General features: G+C 45.3%; 1 protein-coding gene across 4 annotated transcripts; it reads right to left on the bottom strand.

The window, feature by feature from the left end:
• Positions 1 to 2,409: 2,409 nt before the first annotated feature.
• Positions 2,410 to 18,541, bottom strand: LOC149362979 (uncharacterized). Of its 4 annotated transcripts, none has more exons than XM_089573317.1 (6): positions 18,257 to 18,541; positions 17,013 to 17,094; positions 16,367 to 16,441; positions 11,995 to 12,125; positions 6,360 to 6,468; positions 2,410 to 2,477 (listed from the first exon to the last, which is right to left on the bottom strand). In XM_089573317.1, exons 1-6 carry the CDS (start codon positions 18,270 to 18,272, stop codon positions 2,432 to 2,434), a joined length of 459 nt encoding a protein of 152 aa, XP_089429443.1. In that variant the 5' UTR covers positions 18,273 to 18,541; the 3' UTR covers positions 2,410 to 2,431. The 4 variants fall into 4 exon arrangements, with proteins under 4 accessions (XP_089429443.1, XP_089429444.1, XP_089429445.1 ...); XM_089573318.1 differs by having other exon boundaries at positions 17,013 to 17,091; positions 18,257 to 18,540; XM_089573319.1 differs by having other exon boundaries at positions 2,410 to 2,482; positions 18,257 to 18,539.
• Between the last annotated feature and the right edge of the window lie 3,989 nt (positions 18,542 to 22,530).

The raw sequence follows: 22,530 nt of genomic DNA, 5'->3' as shown, positions 1-22,530 counted from the left end.
AGGTTTTTGTGGGCATTTTAGTGCTTCGACGCTCTTAACGAGTTAATTAGGCTATGTGGTAAGTAAATTCAGGAGACGAAAAATAGACGACTTTATTGAGAAGCGGAACTCAGAAGTAGGTTTTACAAGGAGTATTTCAAAGAACCTAAAAGCATTTATTGTAGTGTCGTAAGGTAAGGTCCATTATTGCGAATTGTTCATTGCTGAACCGTAAGACGTCTGTGTCTAAAGCTTTGCTTTTGGACAATGCCTTTACTGTATTAAAACTTTAAATTATCAGTTGACAGAAACAATTTGCTAGCACCTATAATACTTGTGTGTATTTTTTTATCCGAGGGACTGTGTCCTTCCACAGGGACAGTTACATTAGGAAAGTAATGATTTAAACATCTGTGTTCTTCTCTATTAAGCTATCAGCCTTCTATCACGAAAGTATTCGGAAAATATTTCAAACGCCTATGCACAGCATACTATAGCTGGGTGGATTCGTGGAAATCGGGGAAAAATACTCTGCCACAAAGTGCGGGTTAAGGGAACTCGTTCTTATTCCCTTGTCTAAATTAGCCTTCCGTACCGAGTGGAGACCAATGCAGAGCGACCCACATTTACACTCTGAGCCTGCAGACACTGACGCTTCCGTACACAGAGGGGAGCGGATCACCCGAAAGGGACAACCCGGACGACAAACAAAGCCAAGCCACGACAGCTACGATATTAAAGCTAGTGCTGTAAACACGAAATTGAGATAGACAGGGAACTCTATATGAAAATTTAAGAGATAACATACTCGTTTGCCACAGATGATTCGCTTTTTCTCGCAGGTTACACGTCAAGGTGCATGCCAAGCAAGAGGATAATTATCATCGATGGTCTTGTAATTACCTAGGAGTCACTAAACGCTTTCATACCAGGCGCTCATCGTAGCCCCAGGCAGGATGTGTAGGTGGTCGGAGAAGCGTCATGTAATCACCTTAGTATGGTAGCCGGGGAGCGGTCGTGGGGCGTCGATGGCGAAATCTCGCAGGCCGATGCGCGTGTACGGGCAGTGGCGAAGTATATGACTGGCTTCCCCGAAATGGAAGCACAGCGGACGGTTGTCGGAAGTCCTCCAGGCGTCGCACTTCCTAGGGTTTGGGCGTCGTACGTAGGCTAGGCGGGCGGGAGCAGGCGGGCGGCGTTCGGGAACACCTGGTTCGCGTCGAAGAGGCGGAATGCGGCTCTCGCGTTGGGGCTGAGGTCTGCGTACTGCCGCGGCGTAGGTTAAAGCTGGAGCTTCAGCTGGAGGCGAAGATGACGGGGTGCCCGGCGCATGCTGCAGTTCTTCGCGCACGATTTCTTCAAGGGTTGCAACTTGAGGCTGGTTTGAAGGTGGTAATGGGTGACGCAACTCTTACCGTATCATTTTGCAGGTGACATCCCGCAGGTTGCCTCCGAATACTGCGCCTTCCAGGCCACTTGGAGCTGTCGAAGGAAATGACGGGCTCATGCTTCCAAAGTTTTCTCAATGGTGGCTGCTTCGCTGGTGAATTCAGCAAAGGTATTGATTGGGTGGTTTGTGGGTCAAACGAACGAAAAGCGCTTCTTTAGCACCACGCATCAGAAGCTCCACTTTCTTTTCTTCTGTCATGTCAGGATCGACTCGACGAAAAAGGCGCTTCATATCTTCTACGTATGCGGTCACTGACTCTTTCGGGTGTTGCATTCGTGACTAGAAGCAGCTGAGCTCTTTCTTTCCTGATGATGCCCGTCAAGGCCTTTAGGAACTCCCGTTTAAATAATTCCCACGTCGCTAGACAAGCTTCGTGGTTTTCGAACCAAATTCTCGCTGCTCCTTTCAAGGCGGAGAAAACAGCTCATTTTAGTCTGGTCGTCCCAACTGTAGAATACGGCGACACGCTCAAACGTTTAGAGCCATTCCTCCTCGGGATCCTCGCCCGGTGAAGCTTTGAACGTGGGCGGCAGCCGGGGCTGGTGTAAAATAATGGGGCTGGTGTCGTACCCACCCAGTCAAAACGCACTACAGGAATTTACGACAGAAAACTTCTGTAGTCTGTCGTATTTTGGGCATGTAGTATTTCTGTAGTCTGTCCTCTGTAGTCTGTAGTGTCCTACTTCTGTAGTCTGTCTTCTGTAGTGTAGTATTTCTGTAGTCTGTCTTCTGTAGTGTAGTATTTCTGTAGTCTTTCTGTAGTGTAGTATTTCTGTAGTCTGTCTTCTGTAGTGACGTAATTCTGTAGTGTCGTATCTCTGTAGTCTGCCTTCTGTAGTGCATTTGTGTAGTGTGTTGTATTCCTGTAGTCATTACCAAGTACGCTTTATTTGTCAATTAATATGCAGCTACAGAGCAGCAGTCTGACTCTGAACATTCGATGCATTCCTGCAGTACAGCCAGGTATAAAAACACCTCACTTGGAGCAAATCGACTATTTATTTACATATATACAGAATTTTTCTTCAGCAGGTCTCTCTTGTTCAGACTGTCCTAGGTGAAGAAAAAGAACAGTGATATATATAGTATGCATACACAACAAATGCATGCAAATGTTACAAGTCATACAGTGGAATCTTGATTATGCATTCCCCTTTCATGCAACGATCCACATTTAAAATCAAATTGGCACGGGCCCGACGTAAACCCATAGGAATAATGCATTAAAGCCTCAATTATACAACTGAAGAATATGCACACGCCGCTTCATACGATGGCTGGCGGGAACCGTCCGGAATGGGAGAGACATTGGCATGCAGAGCACTTTACTGACAGAAGTGACGTCAACCAAGCTGTTTCCAGATAGAAATCAAGATGCAGACGTGCATGCAACGTGTGACCAAGTGCATCATGGCCTGTAATGACTGTTCTGCCAACGGCTCAGAATGAGTCCGTGCATGCAACCCGCATCTATCAGAGCGAGGCGGTCCGCCTGGCCCGTTTTTCCGCGCGCTTCACTTACGAAGACGTTGCGGGAATAAAAACTGCACGTTCATACCACCATAAAGTTATTGTAGAGGCGGTAAAAAGAGTAGACATTTCTGTGATCGCTGGTGGCTAGTTCAAAAGCGCTTCTCGCTACACCTTGAGTAAAGCACATGTTAGGCCTACAACACCAAGCAAGCGGTGTACTGTCAGCCGGCAGAACGCACATCACTGCAGAAATCGTGCCAAAGGTGGACATTGCGCTTTCTTTTTTCCTTTAAGATACGAATTCTTAGTACAACATGAACTGGTGGGCGAGTTGGTCTGACATATCTTAGTGAAGCAGCGCAACGGCACAAGGCCAAGGGAAGAAGGGGACAAAAACAGCGCTGAACTGACAACAAATGTTTATTCCGGATGCTAACAGCATATATATACTCTTTTGCACCTTAGAAAAAACAAAGAAACAGAGAGCAGCAGAAAGTATCAATCCCAGTCATTGTGCGCATGCAGCTGTATCGCGTGTACATCGATCATTTGAAATCAGGAAGTTGTGCTCTTTCACCGAGATGGCAACGGAAGGAATGCTGATACAATTCACACCCAGCTTCATGATCTCAGATGCCTCAATAATCTCTCGTGTAAGCTTATCCTTGTGTTTGGTAACAACTTGGCTGTTTTTGAATTCTGGGTAACATGAACAGTCACGACAGTGAGTACCTATGTGGCGGGCCGCGTTCTTGACATTGTTTGCGTGCTCTTTACGTCTCTCATTAAGACACCGGCCAGTTTGGCCGATGTATGACCCACCACACTTCAACGGGACTGAGTACACCACGTTGTCTTGGCGTGGCACATACTTCACCCTGTGGTTTTTCTTGCAATTATGACCAGATTCCGATCTTTTATCCGGGCGATTAACTCTCGCACACAAGCCACTCAGTCTGACAGGAGCCGAAAAAACAACATCTACTCCTGCCTTTTTGCCTATTCTCTTCAAATTGTGGGACACAACATGAACATAAGGTATTACTGCCAGATTTTTTTGCTTGGAATGGGGGACAGCTTTGCACTCCTTCAGCTTTTTCAATATCCCTTCTGCTACTGATGCCAGAATATGAAGGGGGTATTTTGCGTCTGTTAGCCTATCGACCTGATCGGAGAAACTAAATTCAAACTTGTGTGGGCAGGATTTTTGCATGGCATTTTGAAAGCATGACGCCACAATGCCTCTTTTAACAAGCTTCGAATGGGCTGAGCTGTTGGAAGTAAGGGCTTTTTACCCCTAGGATCAAATGCCCAGCATACATGGAAATCAGTAAAATATAAGGTCAGATCAAGGAACTTAATGCGATCATTCACAGCCACTTCATGCGTAATTTCCAGCAGCGAAAGCACTTCACAGAATATCGCGCACAGGTCATTCACTTCCGCAGCTAAGCTAGCCGGGTCACAATCTAGTAAAATTAGGTAATCATCTACATATCGGAACACTCTTGCAACTGTTGAGCTCATGAGTGATTGTTCGAGTGCCCTGTCAAGCTTAGCAAGGAACATGTCACTTAGCAATGGAGCGATGGAAGATCCTATGCAGATCCCATTCTTTTGAAAAAAAACAGTTCAAAAGAATGGGATCTGCATAGGATCTTGCATCGCTCCATTGCTAAGTGACATGTTCCTTGCTAAGCTTGACAGGGCACTCGAACAATCACTCATGAGCTCAACAGTTGCAAGAGTGTTCCGATATGTAGATGATTACCTAATTTTACTAGATTGTGACCCGGCTAGCTTCGCTGCGGAAGTGAATGACCTGTGCGCGATATTCTGTGAAGTGCTTTCGCCGCTGGAAATTACGCATGAAGTGGCTGTGAATGATCGCATTAAGTTCCTTGATCTGACCTTATATTTTACTGATTTCCATGTATGCTGGGCATTTGATCCTAGGGGTAAAAAGCCCTTACTTCCATACAGCTCAGCCCATTCGAAGCTTGTTAAAAGAGGCATTGTGGCGTCATGCTTTCAAAATGCCATGCAAAAATCCTGCCCACACAAGTTTGAATTTAGTTTCTCCAATCAGGTTGATAGGCTAACAGACGCAAAATACCCCCTTCATATTCTGGCATCAGTAGCAGAAGGGATATTGAAAAAGCTGGAGGAGGGCAAAGCTGTCCCCCATTCCAAGCAAAAAAATCTGGCAGTAATACCTTATGTTCATGTTGTGTCCCACAATTTGAAGAGAATAGGCAAAAAGGCTGGAGTAGATGTTTTTTCGGCTCCTGTCAGACTGAGTGGCTTGTGTGCGAGAGTTAATCGCCCGGATAAAAGATCGGAATCTGGTCATAATTGCAAGAAAAACCACAGGATGAAGTATGTGCCATGCCAAGACAACGTGGTGTACTCAGTCCCGTTGAAGTGTGGTGGGTTTTACATCGGCCAAACTGGCCGGTGTCTTAATGAAAGACTTAAAGAGCACGCAAACAATGTCAATAACGCGGCCCGCCACATAGGTACTCACTGTCGTGACTGTTCATGTTACCCAGAATTCAAAAACAGCCAAGTTGTTACCAAACACAAGGATAAGCTTACACGAGAGATTATTGAGGCATCTGAGATCATGAAGCTGGGTGCGAATTGTATCAGCACTCCTTCCGTTGCCATCTCGGTGAAAGAGCACAACTTTCTGATTTCAAATGATCGATGTACACGCGATACAGCTGCATGCGCATAATGACTGGGATTGATACTTTCTGCTGCTCTCTGTTTCTTTGTTTTTTCTAAGGTACAAAAGAGTATATATATGCTGTTAGCATCCGGAATAAACATTTGTTGTCAGTTCAGCGCTGTTTTTGTCCCCTTCTTCCCTTGGCCTTGTGCCGTTGCGCTGCTTCACTAAGAGATTCTTAGTACAGATACTGCTACCTGCTTCTGCGTAGTGACAGCGGTTTTAGAGAAAGTTTGAACAGAAAGACATGTCGCTGGCATGGCCGTATACTGTGCACTGTACATCTCCGAAGGGTTGTAGTAGTCATATTCCTGGCGCGTCGTTCATATTTTTTCGAGATTCATCCGACATCTACTTAATGTGCAGGAACAGAGCGCTCGCCTGCCTTGTCTAAAGCCGCCTCTTCCACGCTGAAAAGCCTGGCTGCGTGCGGTCTCAGAACAGTCTGCTAATGTGGTCCATAAGTGCTGTTAACAGTCTGGTTCATAAATATAATCTTCTGTGTGTCATCTCAGTAGCAGACTATCCTTAAGCAGAACTTGGGTAAAGCAGTATCTCACTATAGTAGGCAATTCCAGTGCGATTTGCAGGTTATTCCAGTGCCTAAGTGTACCATACAGACAGTTAGGAAATACAGTCATGTTACGAGTTTTGTAAGCACATGAGCTTACCCAATCTATTCATGCATATAACAAGAGACTATTGGCTTGAACAGATATTTACCGCCGCAGGCCACAGCACTTCTGTGCCAGGTAGCGCGTCACCTTCTTGTGGTACTTTTGGAGATCCTCAGCCGAGCAACCCTTCAGCTTCAAATAGTGCCAGAAGGAATCTGCACAGATGGGGTAATAAGTAATGTTAGTGTGGTTGAATATAAAAAATGAGCAGATCGAATAATGAGCATTAATACACCTAACATAGGTTGTCAGTTCGAATCCGTGCTGCAAGAAAGGCTCTAACTTAACTAGTAAGTTTATGCTGCACGACAGGCTGAATCGTATGACACCATCTGGTACATTCATGCCAAACGGTTCACCCACTAATTTTACAGGAATGTCGTGACTAAGCAGCCAGACTTTAATGCCTGCCAGACAGATATACATATACTGATCGATATAGTTTAGTTTCGAGCTGTGGTGCTCGAGCATCACACTGCCACCTGCTATTATTTTATTCCATTATCTAACCACCTCGGCTCCCATGGCAACTACTGGGATACACTGCTGCATTGGAGGCTGCCAACTTGGGTTCTATCCGTGGAATCAGCACAACTCAGGCTCAAAACGCAACCAGGCTGAGAACGCAACGCAATGCTCTAAAATTACTACCTCGGGCTAATAGCTCTGGGAGCAAAGCTTCACACACTGGTGCATAATATTATACTTCAGATACACCCAGCAAAGCAGTAGAGAGAAAAGCCCTTTGATGAATAACAAAATTTAGCTGGAGTTTAAAAACCCACTTGCACTCTGCGTAGGTTTGGGACTTGGGGGAAAAAGAGAGGTGCAGGAAATTGCAAAGGTTTTCAAGCAATTTCAACAAAATTTCAAAAACTATACAGCCCCTGAATTAGGGATGGCATACATCAAAGTGGTGACAAATGGAGTGACAAAGTTCCTTACACAGTGTGTGCACTGATGAGGAATGAGGAGGATTTGGTGTTTAACTGAAAGATTAACAGCAAATAAAGTTTATTGCGCATATCTGCTGCCTATGAAAGGCTAACCGCCGAATTCAGAAGTGCGCCTCAACTCGATACTCAGTCTCCACTCTGTGGAGTGGAGAAAACAACTGCTCTTCCATTTGATGGGCAGTTAGGATTGAAGAATGCCACTCGGCATTTCTTCAGACAAGGAGCTGCTCTAGAGACCTTCTTCCAACTGCCGTCCCTCGAGGAAGCATGAAAGGCAAATGATGATGAGAATAAGGCGAAAAATTGCCTTTGGCTACAAAAAAGCATGGCATGGCTATTAAGTGTGTTTTATCACGCTGCACCACCTTAAGAACACAAAGAACCTCACCGTTTATTAGCCTAGTAAAACATCTTTTGCAAGCTGCCTGACGAAAGCAACAGAGAAAAGCTACCGGAAACGCTTGCACATCTGGCAACCTTTGCCACCAATGATGTAGCGTCTATGTAGGCATTTACGAATGGTGTAAAAACTGCCGTTCGTCAACTTGTGGGAGGTTTCGCTGGCCTGCAGAGGCCAGCGGCGAAGCTGAGAAGTACCAAAATGGGTTTGGATTTATGGGGTTTAATGTCCCAAGTGACTCAGGCTATGAGGGAGGCCATAGTGAAGGGCTCTGATAATTTCATCCACATGGGGTTCTTTCACGTGCACTGATATCGCACAGTACACAAGCTTCCAGCATTTTGTCTTCATCAGAATGCGACTGCCGCGGCCAGGATCGATCCTGTGTCTTTGAAGTCAACAGCTGAGCACCGCAACCCCTGAGACTGCTTCATCATCAAATTATGCATTACATAAATGACACTGCATCACAGAAAAGGACTAACAGTCATGGCCAAACTGTAGTTACAGCCAAAAGTTGGCACCGTGAACCTGCTCCCCACATCCAAAAACTTAGACAGCTTCAGCCAACACACAGGAATCAGATTGCCTCCCAAAGAAGGTGGCAGCCAATAAGTGGGCAACAAAAAAGTAAACTGTGGGTAAAAACTTGAACGTCTTGCATCACGCTACAAGGTGATGTGAAATTTGAGGAAAGGCCCCAAGAAGCACATAATTTTTAGATTTTCAGAGCACTCTTAGCCCTTTAAATGCCAAATGTTTTCCTAAAAAACATGCCAGAAATTTTAAGCAATCAATTTTTTTGTGTACATTATTCTTGAAGCCACTTCATTGCATACACATGGGTAGCTGAAGAGCAGTCAGCTCAATGCACCGATTGTGGTTGACAGCACTCAGACATACAGACAAGGGACAGAAACAAAAAAGATGATGGCACAGGCACTGAACTTAAAACTTTTCCCAGAACTGCCGACATACTGCATAAATACCCACACCACAGGCACCAACACGCAGCGATTTATGCACTCGTGGTAACAAGAAGTGGTATGAGAAGTAGTGGAAAAACAACAAAAGCTAGAAGCAAAAACCAGAGGACACAACACAGGATAAAACCAGAACAAGGTGAGAGAAAAATTTATAAGCAAGTCATTTTTAAAAGACTGCCAACAGTGGATAGGTTTGACCGAAAGAATATTTAAGAACTGGTCTGATAAAATGGAACTAAAAAACCTTAATACACAAACACAGACGAAGCGCAGTGAAAAAAAAAATGAAGGAGAAATGGCAAGAAAAAACACGCAATAGAAGCAAAATGGCGATTGGGTAAGCAAACGAGAATTAAGCAACAAGCGAAGGTGAAGTGTGCTAAAAATTAAAAGGATAAAAGGGGAATAAAAACGCGCATGAGCCACAAAGGTGAAGCCAACAATTAAGATGGTTAAAAGTGGAAGATGACGTACAGTGAAGCCGAGAGATAAAATATAAAAAAGTGAAATTCAATAACCAGTATGAAGGCAAATATCAAGGAAAAACACCAAAAGAGGGAAGTTGGCAGAAGAGGCAAGGCATGTAACACACATGTAGAACCAGGGCTAGATCAAGTACGTCCACAAAGAAAGGCAATCCTCCGAGTAAAACCAAGCGTGTTCTTTACATTCACCCCGGAGCCTGAGAATCTCTGCGGCTTCCACCATTGCATTGCGTCAGCTTATTACGGGGCTCTATTAACACAGTGGCTTTCTCGAACTTTGGGCAGCATGGCTTTTTTGCGTCCCATTATCAGCAGTGGACTTGCAGGTACCTAAGAGATATACCCGATAAATCAGTGTAATGCTCTCTTAGCCTTCCATTGATGCCAATGTATACCTTGCAGCAAGAAAAAGGGATTGAGAAAGCACTTCTTGTGCATGCCACTAAGGGTTTCTGTGCAATGCAGTGCAGCCTGTTTCTTTTTTCTTTTTCATTGACGATCCTAGAGAGGTGTGATAGGTGATTTTCTAAAGGTAAATTTCACAGAACCTTAAGAAAATCGGAGACAAAGCAGGAGTACACATTGCCTTTTCTGACCCCCTAGCACCTATTGCAGTTGCGGAATCCTAAATGAAAAAAAAAGACGCTGCACCACGCAGCACAGAAAACCCTTAGCGCCATGCGCGGAGGGCATTTAATCAATCCTTTTTTCTTGCGGCAAGGTATAGATTGGCATCAATGAAAGGATAAGGGAGCATAAGATTGATTTATCGGGTACATTTCTCGGGAATCTGCCAGTCGGAAAGAGCAAAACCACAAAACTATCACACAGAGGCAGGTGATAACACAAGGCCGTACTGACAACTGAAAATTTATTGAACAGCAGTGCTTATATAGACAAGTCACGTGTGTAATCTGCAAACAATCGTAAAGAGGCAAAAAAATTCAATGGCAACCATAGAGCTGAGCAAATATGACAATCACCTGCTCAAAAATGAAACAAAAACAACCGGGGGAAACACAGACAGAAACGCTAATTTTCCTGAAAAATGAACACAGTAGGCGTGCTGACACACTTATCTGGCTCTGACCTCAAGATGGCAACAGCCTCGACAATTTCTCTTTCCAACTGCTTCTTTCTTCATCCAATAATCTGTGTGCAGTTCAGTTTGGGATAGCAGTCTACAATGAGACAGTGAGTGGGACGGCAAATGCCTCCGGGTCTACTCAAGGAACACGCATACTCTTGCAAACAAATGTGTAAACATCTGCCACTTTGGACGATATAAAACTGGCCACAGCTGAGGGGAATCTCGTACAACATGCCCGTTGGCGGTACTTTTTGAATGCCTCATGCCATGTGCAACGGGGGTGGTGTACACGATTCCTCTCGGCTGTGGTCGATTTTATACCGGCCAAATTGGTAGATGGTGAAACACTCCCTTGCAAGAGTATTAGCATTCCTTGGGTAGGCCCGGACGACCTTGCCTGCCTGTCCACTGTCCCAGTTGTAAAGACTGTTAACCTAAACTGAACTGCACATTATTATTGGATGAATAAAGGGCCAGTTGGAAAGAAATTCTCAAGGCTGTTGCCATCCTGAGGTCGAAGCCAGATAGATGGGATAGCACGCCTTCTGTGTCCATTTTTCAGAAAGAATTGGAATTAGTTTCCCTCCCTAGGTTGTTTTTGCAATGATTGTTTGCAGATTACATGCGCAACTGATCCATATGAGCACTCATTTCTTCAATAAATGTTCAGTTGTCGTACCGCCTTGTGTTTTGCCTGCCTTTGTCCCATTCTGTTTTGCGGTTTTTCTAACGATTTCCAACCAACTGGCCTACAAGCACGTCCTAAATCTGCAAGTCCATTGCCAAAACTGTGACCGAAAAAAGCCATGCCACCCATGTTCGAAAAAGTGCCATTGTGTTAAAAAAGCACCAGAATAAGCCGACATGACGAACTGGTGGGAGCCGCCGGGATTTTGAGGCTCGAGGATTAATGGGCAAGAACACCCTCAGAAAAAAAGATTGCCTTTCTTCAGGATGTTTGACCTAGCCCTGGTTTTAAAAACATCTTGCATGCCTTGACTTTTCTGCCAACTCCTCTATTTTCGCGTTTTTGTTTGCTTTTATCTTTAATACTAATTGAATTTCATATTTTGATATTTTATCTCTCTCGTTTTTACAGTAGCTCATCTTCCTCCTGTAGCCATGTTAATTCTTGGCTTCACCTTTGTTGCTCATGTGCATTTATTCGCCCTTTATTCTTTCAGTTTTTTAGCTCACTTCACCTTTGTAGACCAATTCTTGTTTGCTTGCCCAATCACCATTTTCTTTTCACGGCATGTTTTTTCTTGCCATTTTACTTTTATTTCACTGCCCTTGATCTGTGTTTGCGTGTAGTGTTTTAGTTCCGTGTTATCAGGCCAGTACTTGAAAATTTTGGTCAAACCGTTCCACTGTTTCACGTGCTGGTGGTCTTAAAAATGACTTGCTTAAAACTATTCCTTTAACCTTGTTATGGTTTCATCCTTCCCTGCTCTATAGTCTTGGTTTCTGTTTCTAGTTTGTGTTGTTTTCCCACTATTGGCCATATCACTTATTGTTGCCACGAGTGCATAAAATTGCCACCTGTTGGCGCCTGTGATTTGGTTATATATGCAGTGTTTCGGTGATTCTGGAATAAATCTGTAGTCAGCACCTGTGCCCTCATATTTTTTCTTTCTGACCCCAGTCTGTGTTTCTAAGCTCTGTCAACCACAAAGGATCAGACCAACTAGACCGACAGCTTGTCCTATTCAAGCTCAATGCGTACTTTTCAAAGAAATACTATGGCAAAAACACTGTACTTACAGTAAAGCCTGCTTGACTGAGCGAATACCACTGGCAATTCGCAAATTCCCAGCCTGCTCCTGATTGCTGGCTCAAGCCGCACGCAACTTTGTGGCTTGCACGACTTCCACGCAACTCTTGGTCCCTTGAAACTGAAACATAGAGGGATGAGTGAGAGATATCAGATTTGATATGCTTGTATTGCTGCAATGACTAAGAAAAAACGATATTTTCCATAAGAACAATTATTATTTCACACTAGCTTCGCAGAGTAAACCTCGTTTATCACGACCTCGTTAACACTGACATACTGCACAGTCCCAGCCTGACTGCATCTAGTTCTATGGTGTCATATGCTTGTTAGCTATGAGCCCTTGGCCTTGCACCGGTTAATACAGACAACCACGGAATGGGCAATCAGCTCCGACCTTTTGAGTCATAGATACTCACAAGCTCAGTGGTCCCAGGGGTTCTAGAAATATTGGCAGGGCGACACAGTAACAAGCATTCCGCACCACTTGCTCTCGCTTCATTGCAAAAAAACTCTCACAGCAGACCTGTCCTCCATTTTGCAGTGTGAAAATAATCAAATTCAAAGCATGCACACAAAATGTGGACCTCTCTTCGAACAGAGCTTCAGAAATACGGGTATAATTATTGTAATTAAACCTACCTGCAGTTTTCAATTTATCCTAAAATTTTATGCAACTCGACAAGCAATAAGCATTAAAAAGGAATTAAAATAGCCAGCACTGTTTAAACAATATAGATATGAAGAAATACGAGACGTATCCAGTACTCTCCAGTGGTTCTTTAGCTTCATGCATTATCAATCTACACTTTCTTACAGGCACATTTGCACGCGAAACTTGGGTTTAACCCAATCTTGATGAATCTTTCTGGAATGCAACAATCAGGAGAAACCAGTTTTACTCAAAAACAAAGGGCCCTATACAATGCATCACAAGGCCGGCTAGGCGCACTCAAGACTACAGCCCCTTCTACAAGTCTCCAATTTGCCTGTCCTCTACAAGTTGCGGGATCCCTGTCCACTGCTTGTCGAATATCGCTATCCCGCCTTGCTAGTTCTCCCACTGCCCTTCTCAAACTCTTGGAATTCTGTTGCTCTAGCAGATCATCAGCTATTGTATTATTTTTTGTTTTAGCACTACACACTCCATGCCAACAATGCTGGATAATGTACTTTAAATAGGTTTGTAGAGCGTGCAAGTGGCTTGCAGCTTGACGAATAGGTGAGAAAAAAACGCGGAGCCTGACAAATAGGTGTGAAAAAAACGTGGGTTATTTGGAAGAAATGGGCTTGGGCAGGAGATGTAATGCAAAGGCAAGATAACCAGTGGTCCTTAAGAGTGATAGGGTGGATTCCAAGAGAAGGCAAACGTAGCAGGGGGCAGCAGAAAGTTAGGCGGGCGGATGAGATTAAGAAGTTTGTGGGGATACGGTGGCCACAACTGGCGAAGGACAGGGTTAATTGGAGAGACATGGGAGAGGCCTCTGCCCTGCATTGGGTGTTAGACTGATGATGATGACAACCTGGTGAATTTGCCTCGCAACAACCGCTGCAGCCTGATATTTTGTAGAGCAGCACAATGGCCTTCATTTTTTGAGTGGTGAAGTATTCAGCATTTTGTTTCAACCATGAGTGTAAAGGGAAGACATTTTATGTTGCACAAAATGAAGGAATTACATGCATACTGGGCTTTGGAAGAATGCCCTGTGGACATTACAAAACACTGCCATCCTTGCTTTATCTCTGCCAGGTAACAAAATTCATTATTCTCCAAATACTTTGGACAAAGACAAGCTGCCGTGCAGTCATTCGAGCTCAGTGGACTTTCCCTCCAACCAATCTTCAGTAAATAATATCAGGATTAGGCAAAAGTAACTGTAGTGTATTTCAGTGAGTCAGTGCCTTTTACAGAAAGTTTTGGAAACAGAAAAGTTTATGAGCTTTGTGAGCACATGATTGCACAATCTATTTACATAGTCAAATGGGAAATTTGCCTTCCTATTCAATTTATGCACATTCAAACAATATTTACCGCTGTAGGCCACATCAGTTCTGTACCAGGTAGCACATGCCAAAAAAGCCTTGATAGCGTAATAAGTAATGTGTGGTTGACTATAGAACTTAAAATCTAGGCCATATCTCTTGGATCTAATCTTGACATATTTCTGCATAATACTATACTGCAGATACAAAAAGCAAAGCAATAGAGAGAGACAGAGAAACTTTGCTAATGAAATGAACAAAATATTTACTTAAAATCACTGACCTGTTACTCAGCATGAGGGAGGAAATAAGAGGGAAAGACGAAGGAAAACAGGTGCAGAAAATTGTTAATGTTTAGAAAATAATAAATTTAAACAATTTTTGGAAATGATGTATCCATTACTTTACTTGGTTTTAAAGGGTTTAATGCCACAAAGCGGCGCAGGCTATACAAGGCGCTATTGTAGAGGACTGGAAAATTCTTTAGGTGTGCTGACATCACACGGTACCTGGGCCTCTAGCATTTCGTCTCCATTGAAATGAGACTAGTACAGCTGGAATCAAAACTGGCTGGAATCGAACCTGCCTCTTCCGGGTCAGCAGCCAAGCACAATAACCACTCAGCCACCATGACGGCTCCCATTTGGGGTGACATGCATCAATGTGGTGACTGACGGGGCTGACAAAGTTCACTTCAGAGAGGGTGTGCATTGATGAGGTTATATAGTTCAATTCTCCCTGTGCCACATAATTAGACAGGTAAAAATTTATTATGAGCATATGCTGCCTATGGCAGGCCAAGAGATGTAAGACACAAAGCATATGTCCATAAAATGAAAGCAAGAAGAGCACAATTTCCTGCTGTGAGTAACCGCTCCACTATCCAAAAGGATAGCCAGCTTCTTTAAAAAATGTATGTCCTGCCTATGTCCATTTATGATTCCCGCTCAGATTTTAATTCGCATTTATTTCCAACCAACTCAGTTCTCTCCCAATCTCTTATCATTAACCCTATGATTTTCCTGAGTGGTTCACCGCACTGTTCTCAATTTTAAGCCCTTTGTAAAGTACCCCACTTTTCCCGACAGCTTAGCAAAGGCAAAGCAGTTTAAAATTTCTTTTTGAGCATACTGCAAGGTGCTGCTCGTAACTTCTGAGTGCATGCCTAAGGCAATAAACCCCTTTCTTATTCTCCCAACCATTTCTTTCAAATGCTCTATATCTGTGCATGACCTGGCCGAGGTGTATTTTGTTTCGACTTCCAGTACCTTACTGCATTTCATAAAAAGGCCTCTTTCCTGATTATTAAGTATTGATTTAACTCTCATTTTCACACTGAGTATTGATGTCCTCAATCATTTGCAAGAATTCATCACTTATACTACAACTCACCATTAATACTACAATAACATGAAATCAAATATAACTGAGCGGTTCTCCATGAGTCTTCGCATTTCCTGAACCAACCTGCTGCTATGCAGAGAGGGTCACCTCGTCTAGCATCATCACATCTTGTTCAGGGTATGTGGGTTGTGCAAAGTAAACAACCGTTGATTTCAGGTCACTGCAGTCAAAACTACAAAGTAGCTGGTGCAATGAAATGTTAGTTCTAAGAAGGTCTGCTCGTTTTTTTTATGCGGGCCCAAGTGAACACAGGCTAAACTGCATGCTGTTTGATGTCAGTGCAGGATAAAGATCCCCAGGTGGCCAAAATTATTCTGCAGCCCTCTGCTACGGCACCTCTTTTCTTCTTTAACTCCCTCCTTTATCCCTTCCCTTGCATCATTGTTCAGGTGCCTATCAAGATGTGAGACAGTTACTCTGTCACTTCCTTGGCTCAAAAACCAATTTTAAATTTTTCAAGGATACTTTCAAGAACGTAGAGGTACAAACTGTACAGTATAACCACATGCCACAGCAATAAACCAGCAATACATCTGCGCTGACAGGAGCTTGCCAAGTACGCTGCAAGGATGCTATGCCACGCAAGATTTGGTGTCATCATACAATGTTACTTTACTGACTGACATTTCAGTGTACAAGCAAGAAATACCATTAAAGTATTATTGTACAGCACAACTTTTTAAAAGATAAACAAACATTTTGGCCCTTTTAGAGGACACACATGCATAAAAGGCAACAGGTGTGGAATAGTCACTGCACCTGAAGCAGGCTCAACTTTATAAAAACAGCGCAGTGTCAAAAGCTACATGAGCGGCTATATTTCGTACAAATTTGCAGTTCATGTAATAAGCTGAGGTACTGCTGTAAAGTGCATGTAGAGTTCTGCATGCATTTTTAAACACAGCAGTTAGCCTATGTTGAAAATATTTTTCAAAACAGGCAGGTAAGGTATGCGTAACTGAAAAAGATAATTACCATGAATGGCTTGGAGGGATGGCACAGCTGAAGGCAGGAAGCACGCATGGCCCAGCAGATGCTGGCAGCTGGCAACTGCAGGTAAATACGTCCCGACCAACAGCTATCAGTGCCAGTGACAATGTCATGAATGACAACAAAACAAACTGTCGACTGCTTCAGAAACTAAAATGAGGTATTAATATAGGAACACAAAAAGCAATGAGGTGGCCCATGACAAAATAAATAAGGAGATTGTATGTGAAACACCCATACACATTCTTTGAGTACATTTACATGACTGTCATAACCACATTGAAAGATGAGCTGGCTGGAATACCGCTTTATTCTTATGCATGATGAAAAGAGCCCAACTATTCGAATATAGCATGCGCAGGCTTTAGTTAATTACTATTAGGGTGCCTTGCACTAGCGTCTAATGTATTCTTAAATTGAACATAGCACCCAGTCGACCAGTTTACCTTGCATAAATGAGAAGAGAAAATGCAAAAGACATGCATTCAATACCAAGGAGCCCGATATCTCACGTCACAACTGAGCATGATACGAAAATTAGTAGTGCATTTAACAAATTGCACACAAATAAAAACAGCAAAACATTTGTCGAGTGGTAATGCAAGTAGGGGCAAAAGCAAAAAAAAAATACCGAAGAACACTGGTGAGTGATGTGCAGGGAGGTCTGTGGGTAGGGTTCCGTGCCTGGGAACAGTTCCGAGCGCGGAGAACTGCTGCCGGCAGTCAACCAAGAATAAATAAATAAGAGAAAGTGAAAATGAATAACAAACCATCACCAATTGCGAACGACCTGAAAGCGGGCCGCATAAGCGAGGCATACAGCAAAAAGCTTGAAATCCCAAATAAGTGTGCAGTTGCATCCCCAACAGTTCAGTGCCCTGAAGGAGGGGAAGCATGGACGCCTACAGTTCAGGGAAGACACAAGAACGACCTAACTGACATAATATTGCCAAATTCTGTTCCAATGGGGAAGCACAGATAAAAAGTTTACAAATGACTAGTACAGCCGCCCTGATTTTTAATAATATAGCGCGAGCGTTGACCAAACTGCTGGTCAGCGCCTTATAACGGCGATAAGCGTGCAACAAGGCGAGAGTTCGCGCATGCGCACGAAGGCAGAGCGTCGTCTGCTACGCTGTTCCGAGCACGAGGACACACGCCCTGCCACAATATCAGTTCGCAAGACCCCGCCAAGCCGTAGAGCGCATGCGCATGATTAATATGTGAGACTGCATGAGACGTGATTTCTTTCTCTCTTTTTTTGCCTATTTCGGGAGGCCAGCCTGACGATGCAAAGTTATGATAAGAAAAAATAAAAGGAAAGAAAACGGGGTTCCAACCAGCTCTCTATAAAAAGGCATTGGTTGGAACCCCGTTTATCGCGATCCAGGCAACGGTTTCAATGTGCTGCTATAGTAATTTCCTTTTATATTTTCTTATCATAACTTTGCATCGCCAGGCTGGCCTCCCGTAATAGGCAAAAAAGAGATAGGGAGAGAGAAAGAAATCCTGTCTCATGCAGTCTCACATATTAATCATGCGCATGCGCTCTACGACATGGCGGGATCTTGAGAACTGACATGCCAGTTGAATGTAGTAAACATTGTCTGTAGTTTTTCGCAGCGCTACCAAGCGACCGCATAACTCTGTTGTGATCTCTGGTGGCATTTTTATTTACCACGGCACCTGAGTACTAAACGCAGACAGAATATGAAGCAGCACTTGTCACGCAGGCTATACGCCCGTTCTTTTCTGGCAACGCATTATAGCTGAGGCAACCGCACGTAGAGTGCCTCCACTGCCATCCCTATATAGCCGCACACTAATAACGCGTGTGAATACAGATCAGAATAGAGAAGCGTTGACGGGACTCACCGATCATGCAGCTCATCCAGGCTTAGTAAAACCGCGCCGTCGTCTTCATTGCCTTTCCAGATGACAAGACGTCGTAGCGCTGCCTTTCTTCATGGCTTTGCCCGTCCAAACTCACCGATGTTGACTGGGCGTAATACTCGTCGTTGGCTTCCAAAACACACTTCTGTTCTTCACACATGTCCGCCGCACAAGCACTCAAACAATGTCATGAAAAGCCAAATAACACAAAACGTGCAGCAACGCACACACTGACATGGCGCCGGCGGAAGCGGCTTTGCCCTTGTTTTTGCGTCGTTGAAAAACTGCAACTCAAATGCGCTTTTTTACTACTAATATTTATTTTCTGTTTAGAACAAAAATATCTCAATTTTTTTAAATTTATTTTTTGTTTAAGTGCGAACACTAAAGCGTTTTTAAATACTTTTGTAGAAGCTGCGATCCTGTGATCCCATCACCCAGGGTGCCCCGGATGTCATAGCAGACGACGGAGCAGACGACGGCGCAGACGACGCTGTTGACGGAATGAAATTTCGTTTGCTGCCAGCTAAAATCTCTTAATTGCGAAAAAACGGGCAAAGAAATGCACCGTACCTCAAGCTGGTGCACATCAAGGATATGTTGGACGTGAGCGGTAGGACTGAGAGCAGCTGCGATGCATTACTTTGACTGACGCGGGCATGCTCGACGGCGATTTAATGAAACTGAGAGCTTAACTGTGACCCGTACAAGCGGGTAACTTTGATATCAACTGCTTTGCGAAACTACGCCGATAGTTGCGTCACACTTTAGCTGATATGCAACAGCGGCTCGCACTCGCCGCATCTTGTTCGCGTGTACTTTCACAATTGAGCAAGAGCCCACATGGAAGCCGATAGAAGCAACTGTGTTTTCGAGTTCAGATTGTTCCGCGAAATACGAGCAGCTTGTTTTAGCACGCACTCGAATTGTAGTTCTCAGCCAGTGCGTCACGAGCGGTGACAATGGCTTCGATGACGAGCGTAAGAATCACCTTAAGGTGGCCGCAACGAAGCCGGCATCCCAAGCGTATATGTGCGCTAAAAGTTGTTTACCTGTGCTGCACACGTGGGCTCAGTCGCAGTCCAGCCGCTAGCTGCTCAGTTTTCCAGCCTTGCGAGCCCAAGTCGCTAGCTGCTGAGCATTGAGGGAGCCGAGCTTTCAGAAATGACACTGCCCGCGAGCGCGCCGAGAGACAAGTTTGCACTGCTCCCTGGATGTCGTATTCGTCGCTAAGCCTGGCAAGTTTCATATCGATGCCAGAGCTGAGAGAGCTTTCGAACTGGCTAGCGCTGAGGTGCTACTCTCTTCACTGTACGTTGTACTGCGAACCATGTGTCGTAGTGAAATAAAGATATGCGCAGTTTCCGCGCTAACGGTGACGTCGAGGACGAGCTTAATAAACGCCGTAAGGCAGCAGATATTCGATGCATATATGTGTGCTAAATTTGTTCACCTATGCTGCAAACGTGAGAATAAAGTCTCGCTCAGTCGCAGGACAGACGCTCGCTGCTCGATTTTCCAGCCTTCCCTGCTCAGTTCGCGAGCTACTGAGCCAATCATTGAGCGAGCCGAGCTTTCGGCAACGACGCCGCCCGCGGGCGCGCCGGCCGACGAACTCCGCGCTGCTCTCAAGCTACCCTTGTCGTCGCTAAGCTTAGCCGATTGCACATCGACGCCTAAGCTGAGTGCGATTCGGAACTGGCTAGCACTGAGGTGCTACCCTCGCCACCGTTTTACTGTGAGCCCCGCGTCATAGTGAAATAAGCTCGGTTTCCGCGACCCCTTCAGGAGCAGAGCTAGCAGAATCCAGGCGAGCTGCAGTGGGCAGCAGAAGCGGCTGTGGGAGAAAATTTGTTTTGCTGTTATCGCTTCTACCAACAACTCGATATTGGCTAACGATACTCTATCCCAGAGCTTAGTAAATGGACGTGAACAAACAATACCAGTGAATTTTTCTGACGCCGGCTTCCAGGCTGGCAGGCCGGTCCCGAGAAGAGCGCCCTTAAGCTTGCATGGCAGTGGCGCACGTCAAAACCGCCCCGACATTCTACTCTTCGCTCAGGTTGTCGTAGCACACTGTTAATAGCGAGGGACCAGAACACTTTAGTGGACCGAGCGTGAGGGACCAGAACACTCTAGAGGACGAAGCGCGAGGGCGCAGGAGACTGAACCAAAGCGCGTGATCGACTGACGTCAGTCCCAAGACTTCTCATTTCACGTGAGAATCAAACGAGCAGGCGAGCTGCAGGTCACTCTTGTAGGTGTGAGGAAGGGTCGTGGAGCTGCTGCCCGATCGCAAGCGACTGCTGGCCCTATGGCCTTTGCTATTGCGAGTGTGAATGGACATTAAACGCATGTTTACAGTAGGGAGTCACAGAGTTCGCGCGAGTTAATTAAGCCCCTTGGTCACGGAGGGGGAGCCCCGAACAAATACATCCTCATGGGGAAGTCACTCACTGACCGAATTCTTGCGGCGCGACTTCATGTGTCGCAGAACTCGCCACCCAATCCTTGGCGTCGCGGGGTAACGCCACGTCGACTGACAAATATTCGGGTTCTTGCTCCTCCGGGCAATTACAGCGAAGGCGCGACGCAACAGTCCTCGCGCGCGCCCTTTCTAGGCGTCCGTGTTCAAACACGCTCAAGGCTGTACCCGGCCTTAGGCTTCGTACGCTGTTCTCTATATTTAGCGAGATGGTTGTGTCACGTCTGTCATGAAATTTTCAATGGAAGCAAGTCGTAAGAATATATATATATATATATTTTTTCCATATTTTATGATGATCTTGTAGCATGCGCGGCTAAAAACTGAAACGTGGAAACTTGATATGGGAGTCGCCTTGATCATTTATACAGGTCATGCGTGCGTAACATACATGCTGCCTTTGTGATAGCAGGACGATTACTGCGAGTAATCTTCCAGCTTTTTCGCCATCAGGTTACTCTCATTACGTGTCGTTAAGCGACGCGTATATGTGACCTTAGCCTTTTCTCCGCATGTGGTAGTGGGTACAGTATGTTGCGAGACGCACAGATCACAGCAGCCACGAGTACACTGACCTTCGGTAGCGCCATTCGTCATGCTCGCGCCGGATGGAATGAAGACGCTCGCGTGGCTCGCAGCAAGCCACTACCGCAAGCACTGCCTCATTCACAGGCACCGCTAGCATTCTCGCTGGTGCATATGCTTTCTCTTGAGCATGGTCTTCTTTCGCTCACACTGTCATGTGCGAACTGAAGGGAAGATTGATTGCGAGCGGCGCCTCTCATCCCCGCCAATTTTCGTGCGGCCGGTAGCTAGGTCTAGGGAAGCAAGTTGCAAACTCGAGCCGCGTTTGTGAATTAACACTTCATTTAATTCCCTCGATGATCGTCGCCAATCGATCAACTCGCATCGTCTTCGTGGCTCCCCAAAGTGCAAGCGATTTAACACGAAATTGGTGAATGTCCGCCTATCACTATCCCACGATGGCGCTACAGAAATTCGAGATTTCTGTAGAAAACCACAATTACCATCGAATGCTATCTGTAACAAGACACTTAATTGCCTCGACAGATATTTGTCCCAAGACAGAACCCACGACAGGTATCTGTCTCAAGACAGACCCACGACAGGTATCTGTCGCAAGACAGATACCTCGACAGGCTGTAGTGTCGCGCGACTGAACCCGCGACAGGCAACTCTGTCGAGGCACGCAGGCCCTGTCGCGCGGCACGACAGGTGCTGTCGCACGACAGCACCTGCGACAGAAACCTGTCGCGCGACAAATCCTGCGACAGGCACCTTCCGCACACTACAAAATGCAGGATTGATGACTGTCGTGGGACAGAACCCACTACAAACACTTTTGTCGCGAGAAAGAAGCCACGACACGAGCCCCTGTCGCACGACACAATGCACTACAAGAGGGCTTGTCGCGCGACACAAAATTTTGTCGCGCGACAGATACGCGACAGAAAATTCTGTCGTGCGTTTTGATCGGGCATGGCTGAAGTCGAAATTGAGAGGTCCTTCATAGCTCGCGTGCGGTCCGGCAGCAGTCAGAATTCTGGTGAACACCTCTGGAGACGACGGCTGCTTCGCCCTTCGCCTTCAGTGGGACGGCTTCTGCGGCTTTCGCGTGATCTTCTTCGAGACGACTCGGGTTGCTCTGACGTCTCCCAGGGGGTGAGGACGACAGGGACATCCGTTAGCACCTCTACCAGATATCACGTAGTGGTGACTGCAGTCCAGCGAACAGGAAAACAGCTAAGAT

The sequence above is a fragment of the Amblyomma mixtum genome, chromosome 2, assembly GCF_055824585.1.
Source record: "Amblyomma mixtum isolate Tamu chromosome 2, ASM5582458v1, whole genome shotgun sequence".
In the NCBI taxonomy this organism is placed as follows: Eukaryota; Metazoa; Arthropoda; class Arachnida; order Ixodida; family Ixodidae; genus Amblyomma; species Amblyomma mixtum.
Note: the sequence above shows the minus strand (reverse complement) of the source record. Positions and strands in the feature narration are given on the sequence as shown.